The sequence below is a fragment of the Ambystoma mexicanum genome, chromosome 2q (assembly GCF_040938575.1).
Source record: "Ambystoma mexicanum isolate Mex_15411 chromosome 2q, UKY_AmexF1_1, whole genome shotgun sequence".
NCBI lineage: Eukaryota > Metazoa > Chordata > Amphibia > Caudata > Ambystomatidae > Ambystoma > Ambystoma mexicanum.
The window spans coordinates 88,849,162-88,861,638 of record NC_090924.1 but is presented as its reverse complement, the minus strand read 5'-3'; the positions used below and the strand labels follow the sequence as shown (position 1 = coordinate 88,861,638).

Here is a 12,477-nt window from a genome sequence, read left to right as displayed (position 1 = left end):
GGTTCAGTCTCCCATTAAAGACCAGAATTTAGAGTGATCAGTTCGAATCAGTGTAGTAATAAGGTCCTGGTTTCTACTTGTATATGCTTCACGTCTAAGTTGTTTCAGGGTACCTTTGTATATGGTAGTAGTTTGCTTCTTGGCGAGCATGTAGCCCATACCACCCTTTTGTGTCATTGCCCAGGCCTTCCTTGCCCTCCCCTTTACTGCTCTTCCTTTAGATGGATCGTGTATGTGGATGCGAGTAATGTTACCAAACAGTTTGCCACTGTTTGAGATATCTTTAATGCATGCATGTACCAGGTGACGACAATTTTCCGATGTGAGTTTCTGCCCTTTATGTTCCATCTGAAGTATTCCCCACCCCCCCAAACTGGCGTGATGAGTGCCAAACAGTGGTCTGTGTAGAATGTGGATGTATTCAGGACTGTGGTTAGGAGTAGCAGGAAATGGTCACGAGATTCCATCTCAGCGTTGTAGGTGAGACTGGGCATGGGTTGCCTCCATTTTGGCCAGTAGTGGCCCCGGCACACCGCCATGCCCCGAAGCGTCCCTTTCTTGTGGCTCCCCTTCCCTCCCCACCCCCTCATACCTATTAGTCTATCAAGGCTCTTAAGCCACCTTCCCAGGGCAGCCCCTATGGCTAAGGACCCCGAGGCGAAGGACGACTACATGAAGTGTCTGCAGGTGTCCGCTGGGGGAGAAAAAGAAGCCAACAGACACCAACTAAACTGTAAGTGTGGCATGGGTGGGGGAGTAGAGCAATTACTCAACTCCAGAAAGCCCTCGTCACTCTAACTTACCTCTCCTAAACGCATACTGCCTTAGAATCACACCATGCCTAACTCCATTCTTGACCTGACTTAAATGTTTACTGCATTACGCACTAAAACACTAGCCAATGTTAATTAGCACCACATCGATAGAGAAATGTCAAGATTAGCCTGCATCACCTTTAGACAGGTGTAACAATGTTAGCATGTACCACACTTGGCTGGATTTCTCAATCTTAACCTGCGCCGCCTCTAGATAGAAATGTGAATGTTGGCATGTACCACACTTAGATTGAATTCGCAATTTTGCTTGCGCCGGATCTGGATAGGGGTGAGTGTTAGCTTGTACCACTCTTAGATGGGATTCTCAATCTTAGCCTGCATCAAATCTAGACAGAATTATGAATGTTAGCATGTGCCACACTTGGATTGAATTCTCGATTTTGGCTTGCCTCGCATCTATACAGGATTTTGAATGGTAGCTTGCACCACACTTGGATGTAAATCTCAATTTAGCCTGCGCAGCATCTAGATAGAAATGTGAATGTTAGCATGTGCCACACTTAGATGGAATTCTGAATCTAGCCTGTGCCGCATCTAGATCGAAATGTAAATATTAGTATGTACCACACTTGGATTGAATTCTCAATTTTAGCTTGCGTCACATCTAGACAGGATTATGAATGTCCACACTTGGATGAATCCGTAATGACGACAAGGGCAACACCCGGATGGAATCGTGATCACTAGCCTTCGTCACATACAGACAGAATTTTGAAATTAGCAAGCACCACACACAGATGGAATTATGAATGATAGCAAGCATCACACCTAGACATAATTGCAAGGACAGAAAGGCCAACTAACCAATCCACTAACAATTTCACTCCTCTGCATACACAGCTCAAACTCTAACCAAACACAACCACAAGCCTAAAACGCAGCAATCCGCACAAACTTCACTTCACTGCAACAACAAAACAAACTGCACATAGACTTGCACAACAGCACATGACGACTACCGATCGTAAAACATCCCAAGCCCAGTCAACGGACCCACCGGGCTGTGGCTGCCAACAGCAAATCACTGCTCTTGCACTTTTCCAGCCTATTCCCACTAACTCAGCCCCCTCCCCCCTGCACTTTTCCAGCCTATTCCCACTAACTCAACCCCCCCCCCCTTTCTTTCAGAGCCTTCGGAGCACCAGGGGACCACTACGGTGGTGATGGTGCGTGGTACAAATATCCTTTAACATTAACATAACTATCCTGGGAGTCGCCCCCGCGCTATTGATGTTGAAACTTAAAAGTGGTCAATCCATGTCCCTCTGTCGGCATGCATACTTGCAAGTCCTAACTAGACAGATGGGTCCCAGATCAAACCATTGTGGTTTGAGCCCTGACGTGCCCTGCCACATGAAGTGCACCTCTTGGTTCCTGTGTGTCAACACGGAATGAATTTGGGTACCCAGGCAAGATATGTTAATTGTGGTCCTGCCCCATTCGGAGTTCAAGCCCATTCCCCAGATAACCATGGATGTTCTCGAGTGGTGCTGGCACGATATCGGTAGATGTTTACAAGTTTTTCTTTTAACGCTGGGGAAAAAGATGTTAACAACCATTAGGCCCGAGAAATTCATTGGAACTTCACTATGTAGGCAGTTTAGATTCTGATCTATTGTAATGGCCAAGCCTGGACATGGTTTCTTGCAACATTATGGCTCCCACTGCTTTCAGGTCTTAGATTTTTGTGGTGAGTTTGTGGTAAACAGACATGTTTCGGGGGACCACCCATAGGAATTTTTTGGGGGAAATGCTACCCTCAAGCTATCTGAGCGAAGTGCCCGTAGAGCGGGTATAGCTTGAAATTCCTTAATTTGGCCTCTGTTCATGTGAAGCTGGTGCAGATGTTTGGAATGATGGACCAGCCCATAATTGTGCCTCAATTCATCAGGTGTTAAGATGTTAACTATCCCTGTCTCGGGAGGATAGCTCGGGGGTAACGTGCTCGCCTTGGAAGCAAGCCACGGAGCAACACCGTTCGATCCCCGAGTCCGCGCAAAAAAACCTCTATTGTATCATATCAATCCCCATGTATAGCATCTGGCTGAGGTGATTTTCAAGTTAGCACTGGTTAACCCATCAGCCGGTTGTAACTCTTCCATTCAGTAGTTGAGTATCCGGTTGGTGCGGCACACTAGTTATGTCCGTTTAGGCATGCCAGAAGAGCACTGTACCTGCTCCTCCATGTTTCTCTCGGAAGGTTATTTTGGCTTGTGTTTTCATAATTGTGATTACATATGTGTGATGGTACTTAATTACCCCTAGATTTATCTAGGCCTGCATGTATTTGAATAAATCCTTTATTTTTACATACATAGTGTTAGTGTTTCTTTGGACCATTTGTATTACAATTTCATTTGTACTGATTCTTCAGGCTTCTCTCCCTTCTTTGGCGCTCTCTCCCTCCTAAAATAAGCCTGGCTGCTCTGTCTATGCTACCATGAACTCTGGTGGTACAGCCTTGTAGTGGAGTCTTGTACTTCCTCAGTTGACTGGTTTTACTAACACCTCGGACTTCAGAAAAACTGTCCTAACCTCGAACTCCAGCTGTCCTGAGCCCTCTGAAACATCCCTGCACTGACCAGCTCTCCCGCGAGCTACCTCAACAGAAGCACTGCTGTTAACATGTTCGTCTGGAACTTCAGAGGTTGCCAGCTTGTGCCACAAGTCTCCTTACTGCCAAGTTTCAGCTTCACAGCATCAATGTATCCTGTCCTGGAAGGTCTACTTTGACAGCGACTAGAGAAACACCTGCTGTCGGCTGTTTGCAGTGACTTTTGCTGGAACCAGCCTTCCCCGTCAGGTGTCCTGAAGTGGCCTGCATCGGTGCCTGCTGCATGTCATTGTCAAATGGTGCCACTCTGCTCCTGGGCCCAATCGGAAGAATCGTTGCACCCTCAGCTCCTGGGCGTATTCTACTGGATCCGATGGTGGGAAAACCTACCTCTAGCGAGACTCCCCAGTCAACCTGCCTAGTCTCTTGGACGGGGGATAGTGCTGGAACAACACGCTTGTCTTTGAAGCAAGAGCAACAGAGGTTCAAATCCCAGATCTGTGCTTGGAAACTGAACTCTGGTGCGGTATTAGGCGCATTATAAAAAACAAATCTTTGGGGTAGAGGAGGGGCTGGTGTAAGTACTCACAAGGCATTCAACAACCCCAGTCTCCCCCTATAATGAACCTTTGAATAAACTTGTTTTGCCATCTTTTTGATAATTTGATCCAAAAGCTGTTTTAGATCTTTCCTGCAATATTCTTCTCGAACCTTTTTCACCACAACCCTTCCTACCTCTGCTAAGAAGCTTTGTTGCATTTGGACGCAAGGCCCCATTCATCATAGGGATTGGACTTCTAGAGTTGGGGTCCAATTCTTGTGAACTGGTTTCACTTGCTGCATCACTACTTATCTCCGGTTTGTAGAAATGCATGCAATAGCTTCAACTGAAAGGTGACTGTATATATGTTTGAAAACGGAATGTTGTGTGAGTAGAGTATTTTTTTTTTTAATTCTTTTACATTTTACCAAACAAGAACACAGAAATCATTTAAAATAGAACAATCACACAACATTGCATATAAAGTTTACCAATACCAACAGCATGAGATAAAGCGAGGGGGGGGGGGGTTTGGGGGGTGGAGTACCCATAAAGAGCTAGTACATATTCTAAAAAAACATCCCAGATCTCCCCAACCTTCTGTAGATCATTCTTTCAATAGCTGCCAAAGGAACCATCTCATCAACCCAATCATCTGAGTTGGGCGGGATCTGGGATTTCCACCCCCCTCAAGATCATTTTCTTGGATATTGACGCTCCCCTGAACAAAAACATTTTCTCAGACATGGATAAATCCTCAAGTAAGACACCACAGCCCAAAACCATGGTCTTAAAATCCAAATCGATATTGTGATTTCAGGCCCCGCAGACACAGTACAAACCTCCTGCCGAAAACCCCTGACCCGGACACAATCCCAAAGTAAATGTTCGAGAGTGCCAACTTCCACCTCACAGCACCAACACACATCAGATTCTGACATGCCTCTGCTCTTGAGTCTTTCCGTGCAGCAATAAACCGGGTTGAGAATTTTAACTTGCCTAAAGCGCTCACACAAATTAATCGAGCAGAGCCTCACATTTGCACACAACTCAAGCCACATATCAGCAGTGAACTCGCATCCCAGTCTTCTATTCCACTCATCCATCAGACCAATATTCCCTTTGGAGTTGGCAACAATACGGCGATACACTTTGCTCGCAATAGACTGACAGTCCCATGCAAAAAATTCCAAACTCACAAATTCGTTCCCATCAATCTCACCAATCTCTTTAATTTCATGTAGTCTGCAACTGTTAGATTTTCAATAGTGAAATTTGCGCACAGCACATCAAAATCAACCCACTTCCAATCCCTGTAGACCTCACTAATCCAATGAACTCCAACAACAAACCATTCCGGACACAATAGAAGTCTGCCACCCTCTGTGATTGCTTTATTAAGCCAAATTCGAGGGCGAAGGTGATTTCAAAGCAATTGAACCACACATAAAAGGCTTTCCACACATCCCTCAGAAATTCAATCAAAGGAAATCTCCAACCACGCTTGCAAAATGTCATAAGCACAGCTTGCAGGGCAAGCGGGCCCAATGAGCTTGCCTCCGCCACTGCCCAAGCACTCGGAAAATCACTCAGAAAAGGAAGCACAAACTGGCAAGATAAGGCTAGATGATGCGCCCTAAAATTGGGCACCCCGAGACACCCCACACTTCCCCCCCCCCCCACCCCACCCCCCTCAACAGGTAACTGCAGCTTCCACAATTTTAGTATAGGTGGTTTCTGGTCCCAAAGGAAGGATTGTAAAGTTGCAGCAATTAATTTCTAGTAATATGCACTAACCTTCAAAGGGAGCATACTCGCAACATAGTTGATTTTCGGGGCCGCAACCATCTTCAAGACGTTCACCTTGCCCCACAAAAATGAACGCAAAACCGACCGCCTCTGCGCAGGGGACTTCAGCTCCCGGCAGGCCTCCCTTAAGTTCACCTCCACCAGATCACTCGCAACTGGAGTCAACCAAATCCCCAAGTATTTTATTTTGCATAAACACCATTGAAATCCATAACCAGTCACCAACGGTTAGCACAACTCCTTGTGATTGGCAAAACCTCAGACTTTGACCAATTCATTTTATATCCAGCCACCACATGGAATCGATCCAGGATGTTCATCAGAGATGGCAAAGAAATCTCCAGATCCCGTAAAAAGAATAAAAGGTCATCCGCATAAAACCATGACTTCTATTCAACCCCATTGAAGCATACCTTTCAAGCACAAATCACCCCGCAAAAAATAGCGAGTGGTTCAATGGTCAGCACAAATAGTAAAGGTGAAAGCAGACGCCCTTGTCTGGTGCCCCTCCAAAGACAAAGTTCCGGAAAACAAGCCATTCATATTAACGTCCACTGTGGGACAAGCGTACAAAAGGGAAACCCAAGAAATGTATGCATCACCCAAATTCATTGCCCGCAGTACTGTAAACATATATTGCCAATTAACATGATCAAATGCTTTTTCAGCATCGAGAGAGAACACAGCTACGTCCTCATACAAACTCTGGGCCTGTGACATGGTCAACAAGAGATTTCGACTATTGCTAGAGTACTACGATGTTTGACAAAACCAGACTGATCCGTGTGAATAAGTCTTTGAATCGCATCCTCAATGCGCAAAGCAAGTATTTTAGCCAGGATCTTGTTATCTGTATTTATTAAACTTATCGGCCGATAACTGGAAGGTAAAACACTATCCTTCCCTTTTTTCAGAAATACTGAAATGGTAGCATGATTGGTTGATTCTGGAAGCAATCCCACCTCCTTGGATTAGTTCAATGCAGCAACATAAACAGGACTCCAAACTAGAAACCTATAAATAACAAACAATATATGTAAATGAAACATTATCAGCTACCAGCACATTACTAAATGAACATCAGCATCCGACCACTGGCATTGACAATTGCGACATGCAATGAAGTGCATTAGGTCTCAATGAGTGCAGTATTAACATGAGCACTAGAGGTGGGGGCTGAGCAGATGCAGTACAAATGCCCACAATTCCAAAAGTTCTCAGGGCGTGACGCCATAAAACCAGCAGCTGTGCCACTTGATGAGCACCCTCATTGGAGGTCGCAGTGTTCCCACATGTCTGACTGTGATAATGGCGCATAAATATCCTAGTATAGTCGCCTATTAGAATAGAGTATTTTTATATTTGGCTGTCTAGAGTGAATTATTGTATGCTTCACTGTGTGGACCCTTGACCCCACTCACTCTTGAGAATAGCATTGACTGCTTTCCATTGCTACCTTTATTGGTGTTTTGGCTAACCTCAGTGTCCCTGTTCACTAGAACTAGGGTCACATCCTGAATCTGTCCACCAGGCCAGATTCTAGAATTTTCAATGCCTTCAACAAGCCTTCTGCCTTAATCTTGAGTGAAGACAAGACACCTCTGCCACTGATACTCCTTAGTGATTTTGGTCTGTCTGATAGTTGGGACAATGTCTTACCCTTAGATGGTTTCACAACGCTCATCACAGGGCTGTGGATATGTGCGAGCCAGTCCTCTCTCCCTCCCGCACCCCAAATGCCAAAAAGGCTTGTTTTCTATTTAATTAAAGATTTTGACTGTCTGGGGAAATAAGGCATTCTTATTTTTCTGAATTCTTCATTGATCTGTTCCTCCTGTGCTCTGCAGCGTGTGTGTGTGTGTGTGTTGTGAGTGTTGTCTAATCAAAAAGGGTTGATGCATTGACTAATCTAATGTTTTTGATTTCAGGTACATTCTGATTGACTGGCTAGTGGAAGTCGCCACCATGAAGGATTTTTCCAGCCTCTGCCTTCACATGACAGTAGGATGTGTTGACCGCTACTTGAAGCTGCGCTCAGTGGCTCGAGCCAGACTCCAGCTGGTTGGCATTGCTTGCATGGTAATTTGCACTCGGTGAGTGGTAGATCTGATTAGTAGTGTCTTGTGGCGGTGGGGGAATGCTTGGTTTCTTGGTTTTCTGTTTTACCTGCATGTGTCAATTTACCTTTCTAGAAACATGGGGATCTTACAATTTATGTGCACAAGATATCCTATACCGGAATGGGGTCTGGCATGGATTCACATGCTCATGAATATTCATTGTCAGGCTGGAAATCTTCAAGAAAAATTTCACTTTCACTTACAAACTGTGTTTCTCCTTTAAACCAATCACTGAACTCTGGGTCTTACTGCCCCCAGCCAATGACTGCCCTCTCCCTAAGCTCCTCCTCTGGCAGCCATCTTCAGATTTCTACCGCACGTTCAAGTGTTGGGAGTCCTGGTATTTTGCTCTGAGCTTTTTTCGTTTTCGTGCTTTGTTAAATTAAAAAGTTCTATTTCTGTCATATAGAGCCTGTGTGCTCTTTTGCTCCTTAGACCGTGTTAGGCAAAGTTTGAATGCAGTACCCCCTGGGAATACTACAAGCAACTATGACTACGGGTGTAAGCAAAACCAACCTTTGGTATAAGTCTGTACTACACAGTTCTGGTAGTGGTGCTGAGCAGCCAAGCTTATCTCAAAAGGGAATGTGAGCTGTAATGGCGTTACAGAGGTCTACAATTAGACTCTTACGCGCAAGGTTTCTTATTCAAATACTTATTACTTTATTCAACAGTCAGTTATAAAACATTCACTAGGAGGCAGTTAAATATCATACACAAATATACTTCAGTATTATATACTTTAAGTTTCTGAAGCATTCAGACTACTTTGAAGGTGGACCAAAATGGCATGGGTTATTTAGACAATGAAAGGTTACAAGTTATTCTTGGACACCAAAAGAGTCCATTCATTAGGATAGGCCAACGTCGAAAAGTCTCTGCACAAGTTCTTAGGAGTAGTTTGTAACCAGAAGAATTATATGCTGGGTCACATGCTGATCGGGCCTGTGAGTTGGGAAAGTTTCAAGCACTTTCACCGCAAGAAGTAAGTACTGTCTGGTTTTACAGTATCTTTACAAATGAAGAAAAAGATGCAGTTGATGACTTCTGTTCCTGCAGATCTCTGTTCCTTGGCCTCGGGTGTGGGGACAAGAGGGAGGACGTCTGATGTGTGGGGGGCTCCTGCACTTGAACAGTCTAAGCTTGGCAAATATTCAATTCCGGTAGCTGTAAGTCAAGCACACAAACTGGTGTCCCTCCCTGGTTCTACAGTTTCTTGCAGGACGCAGAGGAAAAGTCAACCAGCTCTGAGGTGAGTATCCAGGTGGCTTATTGTTGAGTTGATTGGTCCCACCAACTCAAAGGGAGAAGTCGTCCTTGCAGGGGCTTCTCGGTTGAGGTGAACTTGGCAATTTGGACTTGCAGCAGGGCTTCACCGGGCAAACCAACGGTCCAGGAGTTGCAGCAGCCTTCTTCAAGCTCTTCGGTTCTTTCGTTCCAGTGTTTGACTCTGCCTTCCAAGCCAAGAGACTTTCCTTTTTATCCAGCTTCCTCCCATTCATTCCAGCCTCGCTTCCACTCAGCCAGCAGGGTGGTGTCCTTGCCCGACAGTCAGCCAGCCAATCACGCCAGAGTGCATTTGGGTCTCCTAGGAGACTAAGCACCAGGAATTTCGGGCACCCCCCTCACTTCCTGATCCCCCGACCGTACCCTGACCCCAAACCCCCCCCCCCCCCAGATACTCGGGTGCCAGAGGCGGTCTTCAGCCCTGAAGCCCACCAAGGACGATGGAACAAAGGACCAAACCTGGTTTGGCGTGCAGTGACAAACTCTTGAAGGACCTTTCCAAAAAGAAATGGTGAAAAAGACCGGGACCTGTTTAAACAAAGAGGGTCAGATGCCATCTTGAAAAACATGGCTCCTGCATTTAACGCTACTGGTGTTTGCGGTCGGGAAAAATCATGGTAGTTCGTTGTAAAACCACTGCTACATGAGTATCTAGACATAGGGGATGCTAAGTAACCCCTCCAGCACGCTATTGTAAGATAGGGTGTGCTGGGTATAGGAATGACTACTAAAGTGAATTTCACTTTACTTTCTCTGGGAAACAGTAGTTGATCCCAGCGAAGGTATTTAAACCTTGGGAAAGCCTGAAAGGCTTCCCTGTGCCACTGCACTGAGGGTGCTGTGTGACACAAATGAAAAGATGATGCCTATGGAGCTGTCTCCATAATCAAATGACGCGAGTAAAACGCACATCAAAATGCATGAGTGGGAAGGTGTCGCTCGCTCCAGGTAAAAAAAATCAAGTCCTCAAAATCCAGCAAAGTTGCTGGGGATCTATAAGGTGAAGGGAATTGGCACATTTTTGAGAATTCTCCCTAGCAGACTGGCAAACAGGGATCCTTTTGTCAGCGTCTTTCAATGCTCCTCAAGGGCAAGAATCGTCAAATTTGCATTGAAGATTCCAAAGGGTTATCTGGCCTACGCTGTACCATGTCGGAGGAAGGAGGGGAGGCTCCTTCTTCAAGCTCTGCTGTAGATTGAAGAACTTGTGTTTCTGGAGGACAAACCCCCCCAGTGACTGTCTCCATCTGGACCACAGGGAAGCAGATGATCTGCCTTGGATTTTCCAAGCGGGCTGTCGAGGATAGTCACAGTAGGTTGGCGGCATGCCTCACCCAGGACCGGGTGGTCCAAAGAGCGGGTTTCAAAGTCCTTTGAGGGCGCTCCATCTGTGGGGTCCCAAGACCAGGCCAGGTCATTTTCCGTCTGGGTCGCCGTTCAAGCGGGTCCTGCGACGGGCAGTGCACGATCATCTTCAGTCTGCCTCCATCTCCAGTCATTGCTTCAGCCTCTCCTCGAAGAGGAAATCTGCTAACCCAGGGAAGCTGCGGGAGAAGCCGGAGCAAGCCAAAGCACAGGTGAAAGGTGTACGACCTGCCCCTGAAGGCCCAGGTCGTCCAAGCGAAGACCTCAGCATCGAGCTGGTGGCGGCCGCCCTCTCAAAGGCAAAGGGGGCTGACCTGGTCCAGGGGGCCTCTACGTCACCTAGAGTAGGCGGGTTGCCTTGGCCAAACTGGTGAAGACGCCAGAGTAGAGGATGCCATCCTTAAGCCTGAGACTGTTTCCTCAGGATGCAAAAAAGGGGGGTAGGGGTGGAGGCCTCCACCATGCTCCAAGGCACCGATATTTCTTCCTCGGATGCAGAGGACCTGGTGTCTGTTCACACGATCCCAGAGGATGTGGGGAACGACAACGACAGTGGAAATGCCCAAGGGGGCATCTGAAACTCTGAGGGTAACAGCGGCGGAAATGCTGACGTGGGCGCTGGGCCCTGCAAGTCTGCCCCCCACATCACCTGCGGGGATGTATCTGACATCCTCGCAACACGCGCACCCTGGTGTCGGAAATCCAGAAAAGTATGCCAACACCTCCAGTGGCTTAAGGTGCTGGATCAACCTCGGAACACAAGCCTTTTTTTTTTCTTTTTTTTCCTTTTTTTTTTTTCTCCCCATTCCAGGGATACAGGGACGTACACGGCGACAACTGACACGACGGCATCTCTCCGCCACCGAGGGCTTCTCTCCCAGATTAAGTTGGGTCATTCCATGCCATGGGTAACCTGGTTATCCCTGATTAGGCTCTGGCCGGGCTGACCTCTTTCCTCTGACCAACTCTCCCAGGTCCAACTTGGTCCCTTCCTCCAGCTTGCTCTCCCCACCTGCGTGGTTCCCCAGGGGTCTAACCTTTCTCCTTTGTTGGTCAATACTTCACACCCATCTTGTTTTTATGCTCCCCTCTGCCGCCTCCTCTCATCCCTGATAATCTACAATCAATGAATGGTGCGCCGCCAATGATCTCTGCCTGAATACCAGCAAGACAGATCTTCCTTTAAAGGCACACCTACACCTCTTTCCCTGCACTCTTTGGCCGGCCTCCCTTGGTCCTCTTCCTTCTCCCACCTGCGTGGCTAAGAACCTCAGTGTTATCTTGGACTCCACATTCTCCTTTTCTCCTCACATCTCTGACTTCTCCAAGAAGTCAAACTACCAACTTTACCTCCTGAGAGGTATTCTTCCTTTCCTAACACCCCCTCCCCCCAAAGCTCACTGTCTCTAGAGCTCTGGACCTCTCTAGGCTTGACTAACAGCCTCTTTTTAAATCTGCCTGCCTCTACTCTCCGTCCTCTCAAACTCCTCCAGAACAGGACTGCAAGACTTGTCCTTGGCCTCAAGCCCAGGGATTGTATCTCTCCATCACTGAAATCTCTCCATTGGCTCCGAGAGGTTGCAAGGGTCAAATTCAAGACCCCTTGCATTGTCCACAAGGCCTTCTGGGGCCTGGACCAAAATGTCTCTAGTTTTCTCTTGAAGCATCTCCCTACTCGAGCTCTTCGCTCTTCCACCGGCAACTTCCTGAGGGTCAATCGCTTTTCCAAGCAAAGAGCTGGAGGCATCTCTATCTCGCACTCGTCCCAGCTGATCTCCTGTCTGACACTGCACTGGTTACCCAACTGCCCTCCCAGTTTCACAACTGCACTGGCAAACCTACACTTGCGCTATCTCAATGTCACGGACTAGTAAGATCGTTGTCTTGTTCCCTTCCCATACCTTGACACGCCTTCAAACACTTTTGTATAGGTGCGCTATAAATAAAATGTATCCTATCATGGTC

General features: G+C 46.8%; 1 protein-coding gene across 1 annotated transcript in view; it reads left to right on the top strand.

The window, feature by feature from the left end:
- Nucleotides 1-12,477, top strand: part of CCNF (cyclin F) — a 212,920-nt gene that overhangs the window by 66,057 nt on the left and 134,386 nt on the right. The window contains exon 10 of the mRNA XM_069646925.1: nucleotides 7,669-7,833. Within this exon, the coding sequence (XP_069503026.1) occupies nucleotides 7,669-7,833 (165 nt within the window). The remainder of the gene's footprint in view (nucleotides 1-7,668; nucleotides 7,834-12,477) is intronic.